Below are 26,927 nucleotides of genomic sequence, written 5' to 3' on the forward strand. Positions count from 1 at the left end.
GTCCATAGTTATAACACAGGAGTAAAGAGAAACAAAAAAGTAAACATGAATGAACAACGACAAAGGAGTAAACAAAAGTAAATTGATTACATTTAAATATGGGGATGTGATATATGTTCCCCCCCTCCCCGCCCCAAACTCTCTCATTATCAGAGTATATAGAGGAAGTATAATTAGACAAGACCTAGGAGTGGTTCTCCAGGAGAGGAGAAAGAATATACACATGCATACACATATACATAGTTAGGTACAGAAATAGTTTATTCAGCAGGGAAATAGAAAGGATAGGGAAGAAGCAGGGGAAGAATTAGAGTGTACATTGAAGGAAAGATTATTCCCAAGCAAAACACAAATTAATGAAATAAAACATATAAAGAGCTTTGAAAATCTGAATATATATATATATATATATATATATATATATATATATATATATATATTACTTTGCTATTGGTATGATCTATCTTGACTGGTTTCATTGCCAAACTTTTTGTAGACTCATTTGCCTCTCAACAGCTACAAGAACATTTTGTGGGGAAATATTAATCAGTCTTCTTCCATAATTATTTTTAAGAAGGAATTTTTGGATGTCTTTTGTTGTTCCATCATAGTCATTTCTGCATATAGAGGATATACATTCTCCTTCACTGGGTCCCTGTCCCAGTGAGCTTTTCCTTGTAACAAAGGATAACTAACCAAAACCAATTAACACATAGAATTTGTGATATTTTTTAGCTATAGCCTCCTATTTCTCTAGGGAAAGGCAGCAGATCCATTTGTTCATCTATTCCCTATGGAAAAGATTAGTCATCATAATTCCATAGCATTTAGTGTACTTTCTTTTCATTTACACTATTTTAGTTGTGTATTTTTTTTACTAGTTCTAGTATTTCCCTATTTATTTAAATTCTTCAAGTTGATTATGCTTTATAATGCAATAATATTCCATTGCCACAATATGTTCATTCATTCCCCAAGTGATGGGCATCAACTTTGTTTCCAGTTTTTTGATATCACAGAAAGTGCTGCTATGTATATAGTAAAACCTTTCTGTCTTTGACACCCCCCACCCTTAGAGCATAAACCTAGAAATGGAATATCTAGAACAAAGGATATGAAGTTTTCTGTGATGTTTTTCAAATAAGTATGTACTTTATTATATTGATGTTGCCTTCAGCTGACACATTTCTCTTCTTGGCAAAGAGATGTAGTTTTTGCTGATCTAAGCAGTTTCTGAGATCTTTCATCTTCCTTATTGTATTGACTGTTTTTCATTGGTTAAGAAATGATTGTATTTTATTTACCATTTTTTCAAAGCTGACAGTTGATTTAAACAGTTAAGATTAAAGTTGTAATGATCAAGTATCTTTTGTCATCCTTTTCTTTTTACCTAATTTGACATTGATTTTGACTTTTGCTTCAGTCAGCCTTAAATCTGACTACATGCAGACTTCTCATTTTTAAAATACTCCCATATCACATCAGCAAATTATCTTTCAATGTCAATTTCATTTTTTTGTGAAAACATAATTGACTTTTAATTCACTATACGTAAAGTCTCTATGGCATGGAAAAGCTCTTTCAAACTTTGAGAATTCAGGTCTTCTTCATGCCACAATGATACATGACAGAGTAGAGGAAACAGAGGCAAGTTTGCCAAGAATCGCAATTTTCAGACTACTTACACATTTTAACTTATTATTATTATTCTAAATATGAGCTCCTTGAACAATGACTAGCAATTGAACAAGCTATTGAAGGAACTGAACTGTATCAATCTTTTTTTTAAAGTATTTTTTTATTTTAGTATAGCTTTTTATTTACAAAGCATATGCATGCATAATTTTTTTAACATTGACCTTGCAAAACCTTCTGTTCCAAATTTCCTCTCCTTCCCCCCATCCCCTCTCCTAGATGGCAGGTAGTCCAATACATGTTAAATATGTTAAATCCAATATATGTATACATATTTATACAGTTATCTTGCTGCAAAGAAAAATTGGATCTAGAAAAAAAAACCTGAGAAGGAAAACAAAAATGCAAGTATACAATAACAGAAAGAATGAAAATGCTATTGTTGTGGTTCACACTCAGTTCCCATAGTCCTTTTTCTGGGTGTAGATGGACTATGGGGTATCTGTCACAAGAATGTAAAAACTCCATCTCCCACAGCCAATGAGTGAATGAGAACAATTTGATCCAATGATCATGAAGGCAGCTGAAGCAGGGGCTGTGGAGTGCTTAGAGCTTGATCAGACTTTGGAGACAGCCATCATCTGTAGTCCTGACAATTGTTTTGCCATTGGACTTTGATGACCCTGGAAAAGAGAGAGAAAGACTGATTACTTGGTGCAACTCTGCTTTGCTTAAATCCAATTACTGGAAAGTCAAGACATCACCCCATGATGTCATTGATTCTCTTTGAAAGGAAGGAAAAACAACCAAAAAGACAACCAAAAGAGGATCAATAATCACTATATATCTATTTTCCTCATTCATATATATTTTTTATAAAAATCCTCTATATGTATACCAAAGGTATCCTCAACAATGATATTAGTAGAGAGCAGGCAGGCTTTCATAAATGATATTCAATAATATACAGCATCTTTACCATTACTATTTTGGTACACTGAAAGAATGCAGAGAATAATACAAAATCTCAATGTATTTTTTGTTATTTTAAAGCATTTCATTTGGTAATGTAAGAAGAATACTGATTTAAATGGCCTCTTCAAAGTGGTTACTATCCACTGTCCAAAATGATTTCATATTTTTTAAAAAATTAAATAAATAATCTTGTTTAACACTCATTATAAATATCAATAAATATCAATATTGTAAATATCAAATGAGACAAATGCCTTCTAAAATTATTTGCTGCTGTTGTGGAGTAACATCCAGAGCAAAATCCAAGTTGAAGAAGATTTCTTGATGGATAATGAGATTCTCCAGATGACACTGTATAGACCAGGATTTCTTAGACTTTTTCCACTTGAGACCTCTTTTCACCAGGGAAATTTTTACATGTCCCTGGATAAATAGGTATATAAAATAGGCATACAAATTAAACATTTGTTGATAACAAATCATAATTTTTGACCCCCACATTCAGTTATAAGACCACATATGGGGTTGAGAATCACAGTTTAAAAAGCTGGAATATAGGTCAAAAGCCAGAATCCTACAATATATTGTTTACAGGAAACACATTTAAAGCAGGGTGATAAATACAGAGTAAAAGTAAAAGACTGGAGCAGAATCTATTATGCTTCAGGTGAAGTAAAAAAAAAAAAAAAGCAGGGGTAGCCATTCTTATCTCAGATCAAGCAAAAGCAAAAATTGATCTAATTAAAAGATATAAAGAAGGAAATTATATCTTGCTAAAGGGTAGCATAGACAATGAAGCAATATCAACATATATGCACCAAGTGGTATAGCATCTAAATTCCTTGAGAAGATTTGCTAGAAGAAATAGCAAAAGTATAATAGTGGGAGATCTCAACCTTGCACTCTCAGAATTAGATAAATCAAACCACAAAACAAATAGGAAAGAAGTTAAAGAGGTAAATAGAATATTAGAAAAGTTAGATGATAGATCTCTGGAGAAAGCTGAATGGAGACAAAAAGGAGTACATTTTCTTCTCAGCAGTTCATGGAACTATAAAAAAATGTACAATATATTAGGACACAAAGACCTCAAAATTAAATGTAGAAAGGCAGAAATAGTAAATGCATTCTTTTCAGATCATGATGCAATAAAAATTACATTAAACAAAAAGCTAGGAGTAAATAGGCCAAAAAGTAATTGGAAACTAAATAATCTCATCCTAAAGAATGAATGGGTGAAACAGCAAATCATAGACACAATAATTTCACCCAAGAGAATGACAACGATGAGACAACATACCAAAATTTGTGGGATGCACCCAAAGCAATAATAAAGGGAAATTTTATATCTCTAGAAACTTACTTGAATAAAATAGAGAAAGAGAAGATCAATGAATTTGGCTTGCAACTTAAAAAGCTAAAAAAGAGCACATTGAAAATCCCCAATCAAATACTAAACTTGAAATTCTAAAATTAAAAGGAGAAATTAATAAAATGGAAAGTAAAAAATTATTGAATTAATAAATAAAATTAAGAGTTGGTTTTATGAAAAAAACCAACAAAATAGATAAATCCTTGGTAAATTTGATTAGAAAAGAGAAAGAGGAAAATGAAATTGTTAGTCTTAAAAATGAAAAGGGAGAACTTTCCACCAATGAAAATAGAGCAATAATTAGGAGTTACTTTGCCCAACCTTATGCCAATAAATTTGATAACCAAAATGAAATGGATGACTACCTTCAAAAATATAGCTGTGCAAATTAACAGAGGAGGAAGTAAATTGCTTAAATAATCCCATTTCAGAAAAAGAAATAGAACAAGCTATTAATCAACTCCCTAAGAAAAAATCTCCAGGATGGATTTACATGTAATTCTACCAAACATTTATAGAACAATTAACTCCAATGTTATATAAACTATTTGAAAAAATAGGGCATGAAGGACTCCTACCAAATTCCTTTTATGACACAGACATGGTACTTATACCTAAACTAGGTAGGTTGAAATCAGAGAAAGAAAATTACACACCAATCTCCCTAATGAATATTGATGCAAAAATCTTAAATAAGATATTAGCAAAAAGATTACAGAAAATCATCCTCAGGATAATACATCACGACCAAGTAGGATTTACACCAGGAATGCAGGGCTGGTTCAATATTAGGAAAACTATTAACATAATTGACTATATCAATAACCAAATTACCAAAAACCAAATGATCATCTCAATAGATGCAGAAAAAGCATTTGATAAAAACCAACATGCATTCCTATTAAAAACACTTGAGAGTATAGGAATAAATGGACTTTTCCTTAAAATAGTTAGTAGCATCTATTTAAAACCATCAGTAAACATCACTGGAACCATTCCCATAAGATCAGGAGTGAAACAAGGTTGCCCACTATCACCATTACTATTCAATATTGTATTAGAAATGCTAGCTTTGGCAATAAGAGATGAGAAAGATCTTAATGGAATTAAGTAGGTAATGGAGAAACCAAATTATCACTTTTTGCAGATGATATGATGGAATACTTAGAGAACCCCAGAGATTCTACTAAAAAACTATTAGAAATAATCCACAACTTTAGCAAAGTTTCAGGATACAAAATAAACCCATATAAATCATCAGTATTCTTATATATCACTAACAAAATTGACAGTTAGAGATACAAAGAGAAATTCCATTTAAAATAACTGATGATAGTATAAAATATTTGGGAATCTATCTGCCAAGGGAAAGTCAGGAACTATATGAGCAAAACGTCAAATCTAACCAATTGGAAAAATATTAAGTGCACTTTCATAGGTTAAATGAATATAATAAAGATGACAATACTACCTAAATTAATCTATTTATTTAGTGCTATACCAATCAGACTCCCAAAAAACTATTTTAATGACCTAGAAAAAATAACAAAATAATTCATCTAGAATAACAAAAGGTCAAGACTTTCAAGGGAACTAATGAAAAAAAAAAAATCAAGCGAAGGTGGCCTAGCTGTACCAGATCTAAAACTATATTATAAAGCAGCAGTCACCAAAGCCATTTGGTATTGGCTAAGAAATAGACTAGTTGATCAGTTAGGATCAGTAGGATCAGTTAGGAATATGTTAGGTTCACAGGACAAAATCGTCAATAACTTTAATAATATAGTGCTTGACAAACCCAAAGACCCCAGCTTTTGGATAGGAATTCACTGCTTGACAAAAACTGCTGGGAAAATTGGAAATTAGTATGACAGAAACTAGGCATTGACCCACACTTAACACTGTACACCAAGATAAGGTAAAAATGAGTTCATGATCTAGAATGAGATTATAAATAAATTAAAAGAACATAGGATAGTTTACCTCTCAGACCTGTGGAGGAGGAAGGAATTTGTGACCAAAGAAGAACTAGAGATCATTATTGATCACAAAATCAAAAATTTTGATTATATCAAATTAAAAAGCTTTGTACAAACAAAACTAATGCAGACAAGATTAGAAGGGAAGCAATAAACTGGGAAAACATTTTTACAATCAAAGGTTCTAATAAAGGCCTCATTTCCAAAATACATAGAGAATTGACTAAAATTTATAAGAAATCAAGCCATTCTCCAATTGATAAATGGTCAAAGGATATGAACAGACAATTTTCAGATGAAGAAATAGAAACTATTTCTAGCCATATGAAAAGATGCTCCAAGTCATTATTAATCAGAGAAATGCAAATTAAGACAACTCTGAGATACCATTACACACCTGTCAGGTTGGCTAGGATGACAGGAAAAGATAATGCTGAATGTTGGAGGGGATGTGGGAAAACTGGGACACTGATACATTATTAGTGGAATTGTGAACGCATCCAACCATTCTGGAGAGCAATTTGGAACTATGCTCAAAAAGTTATCGAACTATGTATACCTTTAGACCCAATAATGTTACTACTGGGCTTATATCCCAAAGAGATCTTAAAGAAGGGAAAGGGACTGGTAAGTGCAAAAATATTTGTGGCAACCCTTTTTGTAGTGGCTTTGAATGTGGAGTGGAAATTGAATGGATGCCCATCAATTGGAAAATAGTTGAATAAGTTGTGGTATATGAATATTATGGAATATTATTGTTCTATAAGAAATGACCAGCAGGATCATTTCAGAAAGGCCTGGAGAGACTTACATGAACTGATGCTGAGTGAAATGAGCAGAACAAGGAGATCATTATATTCAACAACAATATTATATGATGATCAATTCTGATGGATGTGGCTTTCTTCAACAGTAAGATGAACCAGATCAGTTCCATTTGTTCATTAATGAAGAGAACCAGCTACACCCAGTGAAAGAACTATGGGAAATGAGTTTGAACCACAATATAGCATTTCCACCCCCTCTGTTTTTGTTCGCTTGCATTTTTGATTTCCTTCTCAGATTATTTTTACCTCATTTCTAAGTCCAATTTTTCTTGTGCAGTAAAATAACTGTATGGATAGATATACATATATTTTATTTAACATATATTTTAACATATTTAACATATATTGGTCTACCTGCCATCAAGGGGAGGGGGTAGGGTGAAGCAGGGGAAAAGTTGGAACAGAAGGTTTTGCAAGGGTTAATGCTGAAAAATTACCCATGCATATATCTTGTAAATAAAAAGCTATAATAATAAAAAAAAAAAAGAAGCTGGAATATAGACTGTCAAATTCTAAAACTTTTTTTGGAGATTCTTGGAAAAGATGTATAACCCCTCAAAATTTTTTCAGTCTCTAATATGGAAATGTTTTATATTATTGCACATATATAACCTATATCTGATTGATGGGGTATAACTTCTAGGGGAAATATAGCAGTGATCCTGAGGTCCCCTGACCTTAGAGTGCTATCCCAACTTCTTGGGATCTCTTTTTGAATCTCAATATGATTTCTTACTCTTCAGAGGGGAGGAACAGAGGAAAGAATAGAATTTGGAACTCAAAACTTTATTAAAAATAAATGTTAAACAATTGTTTTAACATGTAATTGGTGAAAAATAAAACATATAAATTTTTTTTTAAAATTCATAGTCTACACAAAGAAAGATAAAGTGGTTAATAGGTCTATTATCGTCCAGACCAATAGAGAAACAAACCAGTTGTAGAATTTATTTAGCTCTGTGTGTGCGTATACACGTGTGTTCATGCTTGTGTATGTGCATGTGTAGTCTGCAAGCTTTTGTACTCTTTCATAATATAAGAGTACTTAATATAACTCTAAAAGAATTACATTAATGTCTTATATGATTTAAGAACCATAAGATTCTCAGCACCCCTTACAAACTTTCCTGTGACCCAAAGAAACAGAAAGGGGCCACATAAAATGTTTGTACTTTCTAGTTCATATTTTTTATTTGTTTCTTAGGTCACTATGGCAGAATTCATGGTTGTGTGACCAAGCTAGGAATGAAATTTTCCTTTCTTAACTTGTTCCATAGACATAGGATTAAATGAGATAATATTTGTAAAAAGCACTTAGCACAGTAATTGGCAAACAATAAGCACTACATAAATACTTATTCCCTTCTTCCTAGAATCCTTAGTTAGCTCAGGTGCCATATAAGATATTTCCTGTTTGTCTTTTCCTAGATTTTGGTGTCTTTACCTTCTATGACCTCACCACAAAATGACTTTTGTTCAATTTTGTATATATATTTGTCTATATATATTTTGTCTACATGTATTTGTCTGTATTCTATATTTATGAGAGGCAGTGTAGCAACAGAGACTGGCCTCAGAGCCAGAAGTCTTGGATTCATATACTGCCTTTGACACTTACCAGCCTTGAGACCTTGGGCAAATAACCTAATCTCTTCATGCTGTAAGTGACTCTCTAAGACTTTGAATTTAAAAAAAAGTGCTAATCTGCTTTGGCATAGACATTTTTCTCATCCAGAGGCTGTCTTTTATCAATGAAATCACAGATCCAGTGTCTATCCCCCATGCTTACAGTTTGCACTTACTTTTATGTGTACATGTTGTTTGACTTTTATGGGTAAATATTTTGTGTAACTTCACATGTGCCTTCTCAATGGTTGGAAGCAGGAGAAAGGAAGAGAATCTGGAACTCAAAGTTTTAAAAACAAATGTTACAAATTGTTTTGTATTTGAATAGGGAGAAATAAAATATTAAATACATTTTTTAAAAAGAACATAAAAAGCAACAAAAAATATGCACATGTTGTTTATGTCAATAGAATGTGAACATCCTGAGAGCAAAGATTGTGCCATTTCTGTTTCTGTGTCCCTGGTACCTCACTAGCAAGTAGGGAATGCTTAGATGACTGTCTGGAGGAAGGTGGGGTAAATTTAAACAGATCCTGGGAATCAGATTGTGGCAATAGGGCATGTCACTAATTTTTTTGAAAACTTTCAAGAAAATATCTTTTTAAGGATGTAGCCTTTATTTGGGGCAGCCTGAATTTAGGCCAATACTGTATATGGTTGGGAATTGCTGCAGGACTTTGAAGAAAAACATAAAAGAAATGCAAACTTATCTACCTCCAGAGAGAATGCTGATATAAAGTATAAATGGAAGCATTTTTTTAAAAACATGGCTGATATGAGAATTTGTTTTGTTTGACTATATATATTTGTAATGGACTTTTTTATTGTTCTCTCAATGGATAAGAGAGGAGGTGATAAGAGGGAGAGGATTTTGAACTGAAAGTAATAGGGAGAGGGGGAAGAAACAGAATGAATAAAAAAAGGAAATGTAGATTTGATAGGCTATCAAATCTACATTTCCTTTTTTTATTCATTCTGTTATACATTGTCTCCCCAGATAGAATGTAAAGTCCTTGAGGGCTGGTATTGGTTTTTTATTTTTTTGGTACATGGAAAGTGATAGCCCACATTCTGGGCTATCTCAGAAATATTGTAGTAGGGAAAATCCTAGAGTGGAGAAGCACTCATCCAAAGGCAAATGGTCCCTTCTCTTCCTCACTCCCCCAACCCCCAACATGCTCCTTCCCTCCAAGGAATTGTGTCAAGGATGGAGAAAGGAAAAAATTAACTTGAAAGATAAAATTAAAATAATTGGGTAACAAGTCTAAACCCTAAAAATGTAAAATGGCCATTAAACTGATCAGGTAAAAAGGGCACTCCCAAACTCCCCAAAAGGTTCAAGGAATCCCAATTATGTTGGGGTTCTATACTGGTATCACAAGCATACTCAAAAGAATTTGAAGGCTCAGACCCATCTCTAAATCAAAGGCAAAGTTATTATAATTGTAATCCAGTTAAAGTGAGCTAAATTCCAAAAGAGGAAGATAGAGAAGAACAAGGGGTAAGCAGGTAAATTCATCAGGAAAAGTGAGAAAAAACAGGTGTTTCATGTCTTTGATATGTTAATTTTATGGCTTAGAGGTGAAGTTGTGGTTCTTACTTGGTACACAGGTACTCTATCCATAAAAGTTCCCTGGCCAGACTCATGGGAGGAAACTTCCAGAGGTGTGGTTTTAGGCTTGAAATGTTTCGAGGTCAAATAGCAGGCATTCTATTTTATATTGCACCTATATTAACTTTAGGCATCTCATTACTGATGCTCATTAACTCCAAACAAACTGTTATCACTGGCTAGCAGGCCGTTATCTGATAGTCATCATTCTTTTGAACTCAGCAACCTGGCTGTAAAGATAAATTAAGGCAAGATAACCCAAGGGAAAAAATACATCATTCCTAGGTCAAGATAGACTAGGCTCTATACTTACTTCATGCTGCATCATTCCTAAATGCTGCACCACATCAAAACCATATTCAAAGTTTATTTTATCATTGATAGATGATTTTATCAGTTGTAAATTGATTGTAATTTTAAGTATATTTCCTATTAGAATTTTTTAAAGGAACTTAGCAACCAAGCAACTAGCATTTATTAATTATTTTTCATGTACCAAAAAATTAAAAAGCAATACCAGCTCTCAAGGACTTTACATTCCATCTGGGGAGACAATGTATAAATAATTAGGTACATGGATACAACGTTAGGTACATGGTTAAATAGAAAAGGGAGATGGAGGTATATCAAGGAGGCCTGGATGATGGAGGTATAGAGAAGAGGAGAAGATAAGAAGATAGAAAGTTAAAAAGGGAACAAATTACAGAGAGCTTTCTGTGTCAAGTAAAGGACTTTACAGGAGATCTTATAAGTCAAAGGAAGCCCCTAGAATTTATCACATGAGGATATATGTGACATGGTTTCAGGAAAAAAATGGTTTTTTGCTGCTACAAAGGCATGTAAGGATGAGAGATCAATTAGAAGGCTATTATAATAATCCAGGTGAGAGGTAATGAACGCCTAAACTAGGGTAATAGCTGTGTGCATGGAGAGAAGGGGCCAGAGAGGAGAGATGTGAATATAGAAATAACAAGATCTGGCATTTGGTTAGCTATTGAGGTTGGAAGAGAGGGAAGAGTCAAGGATGGTGACAAGATTGAGAGCTTGGATGCCTAGGATGGAGGAGCTGCTCTTGATATTAATAGAGAAGTTCAGAAGAGAAAAATTTTGGGGGAAGGATGCTTTGTACATGTTGAGACAGAGAGGGCTAGAGTATATCTATTTAAAATGTCCAGTAGGTTGTTGGTGATGTGTTCATCTATATAGTTCAGAATACTAAAGAGTGTAGGACATAGTATAGAGAAAAAAAGTGCCCAGGACAGAGCCTTTTGACAAAAATTTTTTTAAAAAAATCCAACATAGAATAGAATATCCAGTATTGAATGCAATATTTAATAGATATATCTTGTTTGACAATGCATGTACTATTATAATATGTCTATACTATATATTATATAATAATGTATATATTATATTATAATATAATAGTATATACTATTCAGTCTTTGTATTTTCTCATCTCTCTGATAAGAGAGAAAATATATATTTGAGATCTTTCCAGGACATTCATTGTTATCCTCTGTTATTACTCAACTTCTTTTTAGAATGTCTCTTTATTTATGTTGTTATAATTACTGGTATCTTATTCTCTGGGTTCTATTATTTCATTTTGCAAGTCCATCTTCTCATTTTCCTCCAAATTTCTCATATTTGTCATGTCTTAATACTCAATAATGCTCCATTATGTTCTTATATCATGACTTTTTTTTCAGAAGTTACCCCAAAAGATGAATACCTACTTTGTTTCTCATTCTTTGCTATCACAAAAATGGTGTTAACATGGATAAAATGGATAATATATTATGCTTTTGTTTCTGTCTTCCATTTCCTTCAGACATTGGGCCTACAGTGGAATTTTTTGGTGAAAGATCACAGGCTATTTACTCACTTTAAAAAGAAATTCCAAATTGAACTCTAGAAAGGCTGGATCATTTCCTAGTTGAACTCAGAATGCATTAATTTGCCTGTTTTCCCATAACCTCTTCAACACTGTAAGTTGGCTGTTGTTTTTTTTAAACTTTGACAATTTGCATGAACTTAAAACCAGTGCTGTTTTAGTTTTCATTTCTCTTGCCACTTGTAATTTGAAATATTTTTATGTACTTATTTATAGTTTGCAAATCTTGAAAACTGTTCATATCCTCTTTCACTACTGGAGGGGAGGGGCTGACACTTGATACTATATTTGTGCCAACTCTTTTCTATTCCTCTTCTGGACATAATAATTGCTTCTCCCCCCAAATTGCATTAACAGCAGGTTTTCACAAACTTGTAGTCAAGGTCTCCTTTTATTTGCCTATTCTCCTTATTAATGTTATAAACTAAGGAAGAACTTGTTTGTAGCACTCCTGCCCTCCCACCCAAATATTTACCAATATATTTTCACAAAGTTGGCACTAAATATTTAGCTGATTGTTGATCTTCATTCCCTTCTCTACTGATCATTCCTTTCACACTGTAGTCAAAGGAACTCTCTCTCTCTCTCTCTGTCTCTCTCTCTCTCTCTCTCTCTCTCTGTGTGTGTGTGTGTGTGTGTGTGTGTGTACATTCTTTCTAAGTTTTTCTAGATAGAGTAAATGTTTTGGTTTTGCTACATTACTGCATTCTACAGAACACAACCAGTTCCAAATCCATCTAATTGAATTGTGTAACTTACGTTTTTCTACCTTTTCCATAAAAACAAGACCTAAACAAATGTTTTACTAGATTATATACAAATTATTACAATAGCTATTTTTTCCTCATTGAGTCCAGTCTTCTACAAAGCAGTTTTACTACAATTTTGATGATAAAAAGAATTCATGCCCTTTCTAAAGATTGGGGATAGAATGTGAAAATAAGAGCTCACCCTTCCAAAATGTTTTGTTGTCACAAACCCATCACATTTATTATCTCATTTGGGTCACTCAATCCTGTGAAGCAGTTAGTACTAGTATCATTAGCTTCACTTTACAGATGAAGAAACTTCAGTTCAGTTTTGTTTTTTACAGAAAAAGTAGAGATTAAAAGTGGTTTATAACTTCTCGAAGGCAACCAACTCCACTTTTGTTCTGCTTGGTTGTGGGTCCAACTCATGATCCATATATGCATTCTGTCTCAGGTACACTAATAGATGGCCAAGTTGTATAAGCTATCCATCCAATCATAATATGGTCAATAGACCTTCTTCATGTACTTTATGTTTTCTATGTTTAGGCCAAACTGTTTTTAGTCGTTATAGATAGAGCTCTTCTAAGAAGTTCTGTTATTTCCTAGGGCATTTGCAGGACTTTATCAAACATAAGGAAACATTATTCAATTTGGATAGTATGCTAGATTTTCTCCAAAATAAAGAATGGTTTTGATTGGTGTACTTTGTAGCTTTGTCCATGAACAGTTTAAAGTTTAAATAGGACTCATCTTACACAAACTTAAGAAGTTTTATTATGAAGTTTTGGACATTAGTCTTTGATGGCTCTAATTTTTCACTTTGGTAAACTTCCCCTTTCCCCCTCTCCTTTCACCCAGATATCAGTTCTTCTTCACCTATATACTTTTATTCAAAACCCCAGCTTTCATATCTTTAATCCCTCCCTCTCAATCTAAAAGATTGTTGATTGTTAAACTTTATTAGATTGTGAATAACTTTCATTTACTATCTCTTACAAAAATTTCAAGACAGCAATTCAAGGAGCACCTAATATGTATAAAACATTATTTTATGCACTGGAATACAACAAAAAAACAATTTTGTATGTGGCTGGTACATAATAGGAACTGGATAAATGTTTATTAGCAATTTTATTCACATACCATGATTTGTTTAGCACTACCCCAATGGATGAGTGAGTATCCCCTTAGTTTCCAGGTCTTTGTCACCAGAAAAAAGAACTGTTATAAATTAATTTGTATTCATGGGTTGGTTTCCTTTTTCTTTGATCTCTTTGGAGAATGGACCTAATATCTGGTTCAAAGAGTAGGCACGGTTTAGTAACTTTTTGGTCCTAGTTACAAATTGATAAGCTAACAGTTTTAAGAAAGGTTAATTTCTCAGTCTTCTCAGTATGTTTCAAAAAAAGAGATAATTCTGTAATTGCAAAATGTGTAAAAATTTCAAGTATTACTTATCTAGAACTACATCCAAAATGATTTAATTGTGGTCTTTATAATGCCATGCATCAAAAGACTATGTGGTCACTAAATGGAAAAATGGTCTCAATAATTGCTACACTGCTGACTATAGACGCCATGAACAGATGTCCATTGTGATGTGGCCTTTTAACAATGAAAATCATAGTCCATTAGAACATTTCTTGTCTGTTCAGAAACTATTAACAGTTGATGTTTAGTCTAGTTTTTTTCACTTAAATGACATCTTACACATTCTTCAAAATGACTGGGGATCAATGATGTCTCTCAGTTTTATTGATGTCTATTTTATCTGGATGTACTACAGAAGTTAAAATGAAATGTACAGAAGCTTCATATATATATATATATATATATATATATATATATATATATATACTGCTATATGCATTGTTTGAACCTAATCTTAAGAGATATATGTACTTCAAACAAATAGAACAAAACTCCTTGATATATTAGCTGCTTTTCACACTCTTGACACTTTCATGGAAGGGAATCCTTTGCTGAACATCCAGTAATGGAGAAGATTTCACAAGAAGTATGATCTCAGCTGATGACTTTTAATTCACTGGTGAGGATAAGATGAGCATTCAGAGCAGAAGCAGTGGCTGTTGTAAAACAAAACTACTTCTTTATTTTATAAGCTTTCCAAGAAATTACAAAACAACTTGCCTTCTTAAAGCTAGAATAAAAGGGGGAGGAGCATTATGCATGAACTAAATTCATTCAAGTTCATCTTTGCCCTTTACATATTTAGCCTTTTTATCCATATGGTAGTAAAAGTGAGTAAAGTGTTCTAAGTTCCAGTTAACTGTGAGGACCCAGGGGTGAAAGGTTGTATAACTTGTATAACTCTTTGCTATACTCTTTGCTTATAATGATGAAGTAGTCCAGAATATTTTTAATCTGTTTTTCAGTGATAATGTTAAAAGTGAGTAGGGAATAATGTAATAATTTTCTGAGTTAAAAAGAGATTAATATCCCTGCCAATACCATTATTAATCCTATGCCCCAAAACATCAAAAAAGAGAGAAAGGATCCCTATGTAAAAAATATTTGTAATAGCTCTTTTTGTAGTGGCAATGACCTGGAAACAAAGGGAATATCTTTCTAATGAGCAATTAAGAATTGCTCTATTAAGCAAATTATGGTATATAAATGTAACATAATACTGCTGTGCTGTAAGAAATGGTGACATTTCTGGTGTAAGAAGTGTAATGGTGTAAGAAGATGGTTTCAGAGAAACCTATGGAGGCTTGTATGAACTAAAGCAGAGTGAAGTAGGTATAACTGGGAGAATAGTAATAATAAAACATTGTAAAGATAAATAACTTTGAAAGACTTGGGAACTTTGATCAACTCAGTGACCAATCAAGATGCCAGAGGAATGATGATGGAACATTTTACCCACATATCTTGACAGAAAAACAATGGATACAAAATACAGAATGAGACATGAATTTTGGACATTGTCATTGTGGAAATTTATCTTGTTTATCTAGGCATACAAAATAGGGACAAGAATAAGAAACTTTACTCATTCTTAGATCAGTGATTATCAACATTGACTGGAGACTTATAAACTTGTGATTAGACAGGGGAAACTGCTGAATTTAGACATTTATGGGGATAATACGAGAGTCATTGTTGACTTTAAAGTGTCCTTGGGTAAGCTAGAAGTTGAAATCAGATTGCTTCACAGTCATGGTAAATTTTTTCCTACAGGCAGAAATGAACTGAGGGAAGAGAGAAACACATACAGAGAGAGAGAGAGAGAGAGAGAGAGAGAGAGAGAGAGAGAAAGAGAGAGAGAGACAGAGACAGAGACAGAGAGAATGAGACAGAGACAGAGACAGAGAGGTAGGTGGATGGAGTGTTTATCAAGCACTTATAATATACCAGATTCTGTGCTAAGTGTTAGGGATATTAAAACAAGAAAACAAGACGTCTCTATAATAAAGGAGCCTATATTCTCAAGGAAGGACATAAATAATATATAAAAAGCAAATATTTACTAGACTGTTGTTGAGAAGTTGAAGCAGTCCAGAGAGTAAGCTAAACTAAGAGTAAAGTAGACATGTCTGTACAGCCTCATGAAAAAATAAGTAAGTTAGAAGTCCTAAAAGAACTACAGAAATCAGTCTGGTTTTCCGTTTTGAAGGCCTTTCACAAATTTATTAAATGCTTTGTAGTCTTACCTTTATAAACTATCCATATGAAAGTCTTTTCTAGGGTAATACACCAAAAGCAACTGCCCAAAGAACCTCAATTTTCTTATGATTTTGTGCATTGAATAAAATTTGGCTTTCACAGTTAATTACAATGATGTGTTTGAAGAACTTAATCCTACAACACTGAATGAACAACTTCTTATTCTCCAGAACAGGAAGATGAAGAAACAATTGACTTTGATCAATTTCGGTTAGTTCACTACGTGGTTAAAGATCATATGATCAGGATAATTGGCTGGATTTTTATGCTTAATAATAACAAATATGAACATTTGGCATTTTGTGTCATTTAAAAATTTGTATTTTTGAAGTATAGCTTTTAAAAGTTTGTTATACTTAATTTCTTTAGTTTTCTCAATGAACAGAAATAATTCCCATTATGATTAAGTATTCAATAAATGTTTAGTCTTTCAAAAATAATAAATAATGTTCTCAGGTTGAAATTTTCTTTGCATGTATATATTTTAGCTACAGGTCTATGCTGTGAGAAATGATTATATCAGTAAATGCTGTTAGATAACTTCTTTAAAATTTGGATGTTGTTAGATTATCAATTTAACTTTTAAAATGTAATAAAAACAGATATTTGAAAATTGTCAAAAATTAATAGATTATATTTTGTTTTAAAACCAATAATGTCTACTATAATGATGAATTTTCTTTTGAAAATGTTGACTATCACTTACAAAAAATTAAAAAATGTAGAAGGTGGTTTAAAGATATAATTTCAGTATGTCAATATGAGTCAACTATCAGATATTTGCTGATGTCTAAAATCCAAGAATGTGGTTAGTTTTAATTTATAAGTAAGGGATAAGTGAAATATAACTGTTAGAAAAACATGAGAAATTAATATTGCATTCATGCCCTATGTTGTGATTAGTGAAATTTTGCTATTTGGGTTAAAAACTTTTGGGATTATAATTTACTATTGTTTTGAGTTTTGAGTACAGGGATGATTGCCTGAATGTTCATAAAGCAAATATGCTTATTTTTAAGTTTTCTTGACTTCTTGGTGATATGTTAATCTCCCTTCTCAAACTTGTGAGTCTTCTAAGTAGTTTGATCTATAATCTGTAATTCTGATGATAAATTTGTGAAAAACCTTACATGAAGCATATACTACAATCTGAAAATTGTGACAGTTGTTCCTGAAAAAGAGTTGAGAGGACAACCTGGAAATCCTAAAGTAGGATTCTTCTGACTTAGTTTCCCCATTGTATCATTTCCTTTCTGAACAGGAAATTTCCTTACCTTATTCATCCTAAGGCTGACTTGTGATATGTTGCAACTATAAGATTGACTGTCAGATATGAATCAGAGCTAAAGGAGGTTTTCCACTGTTTTGGTATGTGTCAGTTTTTAACTATGTTCCCTTGCTTCTTTTTATAGTAAGTTTCTATAATAAGGACATCTAAGCAGTAGAAGTTTTGTAAGTACAATACTAAATCTATTCTTCAATAGATTGATACTGGAACATCTCTGAGTTACTGCTGTAGATTGCATTAATGAAATATTTTATAAGTTTAATCTGTGTTTGTGGTCAAATGATGATATAAGAATGATGACATACTCCAAGAGGAAGAATTAGACAAAGACAAAGATGTTATGTAAAAGTTTTCTAATTAAATGGAGTAGTAAATTCTAGATTTTTTTCTCTAAGAACTATAGTTTTATGATTGGCTTTCAAATATATTTATTGTGGAAATTCAGACCTTGAGTATATTTTAGTAATAAGTTCTTAAAATTGGAATAAGAATTTTACATATAAAATTGTATTGATAATTCTAAAGAAAGCGAAATTATTTTGTCATTTTAAAGCATTTGATCATTTTAAAAGACAGAAGAATTAATTTTACAAGTTAGACATACAAATTTTAAAAGATTCTTATATCAGGTATTGAGTTTAGGTAAAGATAGAAATAGCAAATGATATTTTTAAAAAACCAAAATTCTCTGAAGTTTCAGGATTAGACAACCAAATTTAAAAGCTTTTACTTACATGCATTGTCTTGTTACTGGCAGATTTTAACAGAATTATTAAGGAATCTTTATAGGTAATTTGGAACCAGAGAAATAGTTCTCTTTTAAGCTGCCTTGAGAATGAAACCTATCCCAAAATGTCCAAGAGAAGATATCTAAGGACCAGATGACTATGTGAGACATTTGGAACTCAAATGTACTGATTAAATGGACAGTAGGAATGGATTTCCAGGATACAAGGAGACTTGATATTAGTTAATATTAATGATCATTATTGTATTGCTTTGCCTCTTTGTTTCATTTGTTTGGTGTATGGTAGGCATATGTTTACTTTTAAGTTTTCTGGGCTTCTTGATGATGTGTAAATCTCACTTTTCAAACTTGTGAATTCTTTAAGTAGTTTGATCTATAATCTGACATGTAATTCTGAAGATAAATTTAGGAGAAACCTTATGGATTGGCTTACAAATAAGCAATCTATAAGGGTATAACTCCTTCATAAACAAAAAGGGGAAACTGAGGAAGTTGAGGAAATTGAGGGAACTAGGACAGTAAGTAATTAATTGTGGAAACTGAGTAAACTCCAGTGACTCCATCTTGTGACTCAATTCTGGAGCTAGTTATAGTTTCTATTAAATTATGGGTCTAGTCTGAATTGTATCTGGGAGAAAACTTTATTCAATTGTAGGAATTGGGAGAAAACGCTGTTACATTGTTTGAACCTATCTTTACGGTTAGAAAGCTGAATCATCCCATCTACTGTTTAGGGATCCCTTATCAAGGATCTAGGTTATGCTTACAACCCAGTCAGATCCAAAGATTGATGCAAGGAGTTTTCTCACAATTGTACATCTCAAGCAACACATATGTCTTTTCTTAAAAATAGTCTTATACTAATCAGTCAGTTCTTACCATGATCCTTTGATTTTTTTTTTTTTTTTTTACAGACATTTAGGTAGAATAGATACCTTTTTTCCTAATTCAGAGAATTTCACCTGTTTATTCTTCTCCCCCACAAGCTGGAAAATCCCTAATTTTCCCTCTATTTGGAAATCAAATTACCCAATGTTGTTTTGTTTCCTTTTAATTAGTCGGCCTATTTGATTATTTTTTTTTAACATATAAAGTCTATCCCTCTTGTATTAGCAGTCCAAGCTTAAGCTGAGAAGGCTGGTCTGGTTTCTGTTTGATGGGCAATTAATATCAAACTTTTGCTTTCTCGATCATTTTATCTTTTTTTCCCCTGCCATATAGCTAAACTTAAGGGGCAGGAGAGGAAAAGTCAAAAAGTCATCAGACTTGGATAAGGAGCATCATGGACAGCAGTGTCATGGAAAATAAGGATCCAAGAGGGGGTGTCAATATAGCAGAAAACTCATAGGATAAAGAGTAAGATAAGGTCATTCATTGGATATGGCAATTACTAGGTGAAGAGTGACTTACTAGGATAGCTTTCAGTAGAAGGGTCAGGAAGGTCACATTACAAAGGGCTTAGGAAGAGATGGAAGGTGAGAAAATGTAGACTATCCTTTCTTGTGAAGACCGTGTATTTTAAAATTAGCCAGAGTCAGGAATTCAGGTTAGGGGAAACTTGTCAATCTTTATTCTCAGTGAAGAAAGATCGGAGGTGGAAGAGAATGGGCAATAGCAATGTGTGCAGCTGAGTCAAGAAGCTAGCTAGACCAGCAGCCACATGACCAGCAGCTACCAGCATAGAACCCAGGCTCAATCTCTCCCAGCCTCTCTTCCTGTCTCTCTCTGCCTCCACCCCCCAAAATCGTCATTTCCTATACAACACATCAGGACTTGCACAGAGAGTGGGCGGGGGCCATTCTTTATCCAAGCATGTATATTAATAGAGTATAGTCCAATTACTATTTAGCCTCACGTGCTTGGGACCTCAGTGCATCAACTCAAGCCTCAGCCCATTATACTTTCTAGAGGTAAAGGGGAAGGGATAGGTGGGATAACATCATGGGGGGATAGCTGCTGGTATTATTCAGCCATTTTTAGTGATTTCTGAGTCTTTGTGATTCCATTTGGGGTTTTCTTGAAGAGATTCAGCTCATGAAATCAACAAAAAGATCTTTGATACCAAAACTTACTTTTTGTTTTTTTATTCCTAACACAGAGTACCTGTGCTATGTATATGATAAGTTCTTAATAAATGCTAATTGAATAAAATAGAATGAAAAAGAGCAAAGTTCTGGAAGATAGGAGAGGAAACAGGGTCAAGAATAGAGATGGAAAAGTTATCCTTAGGAACTAGAAAGTATAAATGGGCATGTTTACACACAAATATAATCTTTATTAAGGGAAAGACTAAGTCTGTTAGATAGCTTGAGTTCCATAACCATGAGCTATGGTTGATTCTGTATTTGCAATATGTTTGATCCCAATACTGTGAACCTCTTGAGAGGAGGAGGGGAACCACCAGGCTGCCTAAGGAATGGCAGATCAGTCCAGGTCAGAAGTGTCTATGGATCATCTATGTGGTGCTGTATGTCTAACCTGGTTAAGATACCGAGATCCAGTCTCAAAAAGGCAAAGAAAAGTCCATTCCATACTCCAGAGAAAATGGATGAATGTAAAGGATTGAAACTCTGAATAGGTGCACTTGAATCAGACAACCAAGCATATAAGGCTAATTAAGTGAAGGGGATGGACAAGACTGCCACAAGTTCTCTACAACTTCCCTTCTCTTCATGCACCTTCAAAGTAGACTCTGGCTCATCTCACTCCACTCCGTAAGCCCTCCTTGCAATTCTCTTAACCCCAAGCATTGATCTAGCATTAACTGTGAAAAGAGAAAATATAAACATGATAATAGAGTTATTGTCTAATGGGTAATTAGCCTTGAGTGCTTGGTTGTCTAATTCAAGTTCTCCTATTCAGAGTTTCAGCCCTTTACAGATGAAGGTATTGGTTTCAGGACCAATCCCATAGAAATGTACAGAACTATATGTGACTTCAGGAATGCCTAAGTCCAAATCCAGCTTCAGACCCTTTCTATGAGATCCAAGATAAGATAATAAAACTTTCTCAACCTTGAATGAGGGGTAACAATGGCACCTACCTCCCAAAATTGTTATAAGGATCAAATAAGAAAACATATATAGCATTTGTAAACCATTATATAAATGCTACTTATTATTATACCCTCCTATTTTCATTGCTATTTGTTCAAATCAATGACCTCCAAAAGATGATCCTAATCTTTATGGGACATTTTCTTTTTGTTGCTGTTGCAATGGGACTAGAATGCCAAGAATACTTAGAGTTTTTGAGCTGAAGATTTAAAGCCAGGAGCCATCAGTCCTTTATCTCTGAATCCCCTTCTGAACTTAGTAGAGACCTCTGAAAATAGAAGTGCTTAATAGATGATTTGCTAGACATAATTAAATTGATTCAATCCACTGAATGATTTCTAGCTCTCATCCAGGAAGAAGGATGAATAAATGAATATCCTAATTTTGAATTCACATTATGTGCTGAATAAGAAGTCAAATAGTTGATTACTTGGACTTAACATAATTCTTTAGTTGAAGTAAAAGTAAAAATTCAATTCCAAATAAGAGCTTGTGCTTCAGAGCTTTTTTGACTTTTTTTTAATAACTTTTTATTTACAGAACCCATACCAGGGTAATTTTTTACAACATTATTCCTTGCACTCACTTCTGTTCCGACTTTTCCCCTCTCTCCTTTCACTCCCTACCCTAGATGGCAAGCAGTCCTATACAAGTTAAATATGTTTTGACTTTTTTTTAAAAGCTGTTTTCTCCCCAGCAAAATAGGAGCTCCTTGAAGGCAAGATTTACTTTTTTGTCCTTTTATCCCTAGAATTTAGTACCTGTGCCATGTACACAGTAAGTTTTTAATAAATGCTTATTCAGTTAAATTGAATGGAATGGAGCAAAGTTTGGGGGGAAAGGAGAGGAAATAGGGTTAATGCAATAACATATGTAAAAAGAAATATAATGATCTAAGACAATTCCAAAAGATTCATGATGGAAAATGCTATCCACATGCAAAAAAAAAAAAGAACTGAGGGAGTCTGAATGTAGATTGAAGCATACTATTTTTACTTTTTCATAGTTTTTTACTTTTGGTTTGTTACTTATTTCACAATATGACTAATAATGAAAATGTTTTATGTGACCGTACACTTATAATCTATATAAAAATTTCCCACTGTCTTGGGGAGGAGAGAGGTAAGTACTGGAGGGAGAAAAATTGGAAGTGAAAATTTTTTTGAAAAATTAATGTTTAAAATTGTCTTTTTATGTACTATTTTAAAATTTAAAAAATTGTGTACATGCTTCTTTTTTTTTGGTTTGCTAATCTCATCTTAGATCAGAAAGCCAGTCTTTTAAGGGAAGTATTCCTTTTTTAGGGGTCCTTTTAAAATAAGTTTTTATTTTTCAAAATACATGCAAAGATATTATATAATTCACCCTTGCAAAATCTTGTGTCAAAATTTTCTCCTTCCCTTCATCCCACCCCTCCTCAAATAGCAAGTAATCCAGTATATATATTTAAAATGTGCAATTCTTCTATACATTTTCCCACATTCATCATGCTACACAAGAAAAATCAGATCAAAAAGAGAAAAAAATGAGAAATAAAAAAGCAAGCAAACAACAACAACAACAAAGGTGAAAATACTCCAATATGATCCACATTCAGTCCCCACAGTTCTCTTTAAGGGAAGCATTCTTTACCAGTTCTCACTGGTTCCCCTTCTCTAATCTTTTCACCCTAGTCCCTTTCTTCCTTCCTTTCCTCTCCACCCTACCCCATCAAGCCAATATATAGCCTTATCAAAATCTATCAAAATGCATTATTTTAACATTTTATTAAAATAAAAGCACAAGAAGAAATGCTATGTTTTTGGGTCTAGAGAACCTTTTCCTTTTTCTCTGATTGATGTCTTTTGTGTGTAACTTTAGTAATAATATCAAAGGATACATATAAGTTTACTAACTTTTTGTATATAATTCCAAAATGCTTTCCAGAATGGCTATGGCCATTCAATAAGTCCAACAAAAGTGCATTTTGATGCATTTATTTTCCCACAGGCTCTTCCATATTTGTCATTTTTCTTTTTTATTATCTTTGTTAATCAGATGGATATGGCACCTCGGAATTGTTTTAATTTGCCTTTCTCTGATTAATGTTACCTTAGAACATTTTTTCATATGGTTCTAGATAGGTTTGATTTATTCCCACCAGAACTTAGGTTCTTATCTTTAGACTATTTGTTGATTGGGCAATGGCTCTTATACTATGTGGTCCTGGGCAGATAATTTAATATTTCTGCTTCAGTTTCCTTAACCATAAAAAAAAAGGAGTTGGTTCAGATGATTCAGCTCTAGACTCTGATAATTTATGATTATTAAACAAAGGGTTTGTTGAAGGAAAATGAGCCTCCCCACCTCTTTCAGAGACATTCCTTAGCTCATCCATTCCTATTTGTGGCCTCCCTTACCAGATATAAAAATAGGGGTGTGTGTGTGTACATCTTTAGAGTTTGGCCTATTATAACTATTAAAATTTATTCTTAGAAAATTTGGGTCTTTGAAGAGGGCAGAATGAAAGTTCAAGAAAGGATAGAATTCTTATATAAAGTCCTATTAAACGATGGTGCAAGAACTGAGAATTCAGCTTCTGACATTTGTGTGTTCCATTCTTTACAAGCATTTTTTTTCTGCTAAAAAAGTCATTTTTCTCCCTTTGAATAACTCAAACTTCTTATTGTGTTACTCAGTTAAGTTTTCTGAACATGTTTCTTCATCCATGAAACAGGAATTATAATATTTTCTTTTTTCTCAATAGTATTTTATTTTTCCAAATACATGTAAAGATAGTTTTCAACATTCATTTTTGGAAGACTTTGTGTTCCAAAATTTTCTCCCTCCTTCCTTTGCCTCCTTCTTTCTCCAAGACAGCAAGCAATCTGATATAGGTTAAACACATGTAATCCTTTTAAACATATTTCCATATTTGTCATGTTGTGCAAGAAAGATTGGACCAAAGGGAAAAAAACCCACAAGAAAGAAAAACAAATAAGCAAATAACAAAAAGGTTGAAAACACTATGCTTCCATCCACATTCAGTCTCCATAGTTCTTTCTCTGGTTTCAGATGACATTTTCTATTGGAATTGTCTTGCCTCACAGCACTGCTGAGAAGAACCAAGTCCATCACAGTTGATCACATCTTCTTGCTAGTACTGTGCACAATGTTCTCCTCACTTTACTCAGCATCAGTTTATCAGTCTTTCCAGGCTTTTCTGAAATCAGCCTGTTCATTATTTCACAATAATATTCCATTTCATTCATATACCATAACATATTTAGCCATTTCCCAATGATGGGCATTCATTCATTTCCCATTCCCTTGCCACTACCAAAAAAATGTCAACAAACATTTTTGCATATGTGGGTCCATTTTCCTGTTTTGTGATCTCCTTGGTTACAGACTCAGAAGTGACGCTACTGGATCAAAGACTATGGATAGTTTTATAGCTCTTTGGGCATAGTTCCAAATTGCTGTCCAGAATTGTTGGATTATTTCATGAATTATAATTTTTCAAAGCCTACTTTCCAAGTTTACCTCATGTAAAGTGTTTTGCAATTTTTCAAGCACTTTAAGATGTGTTACTTTTTGGACCTCCATCAACTGGGAAATAGCTGAATAAGTTATAGTAATATAGGGTATATATTATTGTTCTATAAGAAATGATGAGACTTACATGAACTTAGATGAGTGAGCAAAAACAGGAGAACATTGTACACAGTAACAGCAAGATTATGCGATGATCAATTATGATAGATTAAACTCTTTTCAGCAGTGATCCAAGATAATTCCAATAGACTTGGGATAGAAAATGTCATCTGCATCCAGAGAGAAAACAATAGCCACTGAATGTGGATTTCCACATAGTACTTTCATCTTTTTGTTTGTTTGCTTACTTTTCCTTTCCTTGGTTTCTCCTCCTTTTGGTCTGATTTTTCTTGCACAACATGACAAATATGGAAATTTGCATTTGTATAATCTAAAGCTCTTTTTTGTTATTAATAGAAAATAACACACATAAATTATCATTTCCTCAGCTTGAGGAAACTCCTTTCATCTCTAATATTTAGTACATCCTAACAAATTGTCTGAAACACAAAGATGTCAGCAGGAAAATTAGAACCCGTGTCTCCCTTACTCCAAGCCCAGAAGGCTATTCACAGCCTTAGGCAGCTTTTCTTAATAATAGCTATATGATATAATAGTACTACTATTGTATTATAGTAATTAATACGAAGATAAGAATCACTGTTCACACAAAAAGAACTGCACCAATCAGGGAAGAGACTCTATAAATTGACATTTATAAATCACTTTATAGTTGGTTTAATACTTTGGCAGACATCTCATTTTGCCAGGTGGAAAAGTGAAGTTCCCAGAGTTAAATGATTTCCCAATGACATTTGTCCCAGCTCTCCAGGACTGCGAGTTCTGAGGAGCTGGGACTATCTTTTGCTTTTCTTTGTATCCTTAACTATTAGTACGGTGCCTGGCACATAGTAGGTGCTTAATAAGCACTGAATAATTGACAGCTATAAAATTGCCGAAAGAGAGAAGTGGCCCCAAATCATTTCGTCCTCCCACCCCACCCCCTTCCACCCTCAGTCCAACGCCGGTTCTGCTACATTGCGCAGCCAAAGAATTTAAGAAGCAAAGGTTCATTAATTACCCAGCAAGAAAGCTTTCCTGGAGAAGCCAGAGGGTTCCCCTTCTGCTATCTGGCTTCAAATCTGGAATGCGCAAAATTTCTTTGCAAATGACCTCCGGTGACTCCTCCAAAAAGAAGATTGGAACACCGCAGAACTGCAAGATTTCAAATAAAACTACAAATTCCATGGAGCCTCGGTTTGATTCCAGGAGATTTTTGTCTCCTGGACTCTCCTGAGTCAATGTCTTCTCTCGCGTCGATGAAAAAAGACCCAGGGCGACCCCCAGCTTCCAGGTTCCTCCCGAAACCGATTTAGCCCCTCCCACGAGCCAAAGAGCTGATTATAAAAAGCTAAGTTTTCATGATCACCTCTCACTGAGGCAGAGCTCAGTCCTGCAAGCAGCCGAAAATCTAGGAAAGAGGACGACACCTCCGCGGGCAGCTCATGGAGGGTAAGAACGAGAAGGATTTGACCCGAATCCTACCAGCCCTCGCCACAATCTTTTAAAACCCGTCAGCCTCCTCCTTCTCCTTTCCTCTCCCCTAACGCCCTAATCACCCGCTTCCCTAGATGGGGAGGCCAGGGGAACTTTGAGAAAGTGCTGAGACACAGAGACAGAGGAACAAACAGAGAGAGAGAGACAGACACCAAGACATACAGACACAGAGACGCAGATCGAGGGAGGGAGGGAGAATGACAGAGACAGATGTGTCGTCCTTGCGGATCTTTCTTCCTCCGGCACTAGCTCTTTATCTGGCGCAGCTCTTTATCAGTATTTGATTTTCGGATTGGTTTGTGCAGAGGATGAAAGGAATCAGTCTAAATCTAAGCGT

General features: G+C 33.7%; 1 protein-coding gene across 3 annotated transcripts in view; it reads left to right on the top strand.

Annotated features, from left to right (window-relative positions):
• Window positions 1–26,927, top strand: part of ENTPD1 (ectonucleoside triphosphate diphosphohydrolase 1) — a 168,446-nt gene that overhangs the window by 25,446 nt on the left and 116,073 nt on the right. The window contains exon 1 of one of the 3 annotated variants that reach the window (XM_012540543.3): window positions 26,464–26,545. The exons of the other annotated variants lie outside the window; for them this stretch is intronic. Within the exon in view, the coding sequence (XP_012395997.1) occupies window positions 26,539–26,545 (7 nt within the window). The 5' untranslated portion in view covers window positions 26,464–26,538. Of the gene's footprint in view, window positions 1–26,463; window positions 26,546–26,927 lie in introns of those variants that run through there. 3 annotated transcript variants of the gene reach the window in all.

Source organism: Sarcophilus harrisii, chromosome 2 (genome assembly GCF_902635505.1).
Source record: "Sarcophilus harrisii chromosome 2, mSarHar1.11, whole genome shotgun sequence".
Lineage (NCBI taxonomy): Eukaryota > Metazoa > Chordata > Mammalia > Dasyuromorphia > Dasyuridae > Sarcophilus > Sarcophilus harrisii.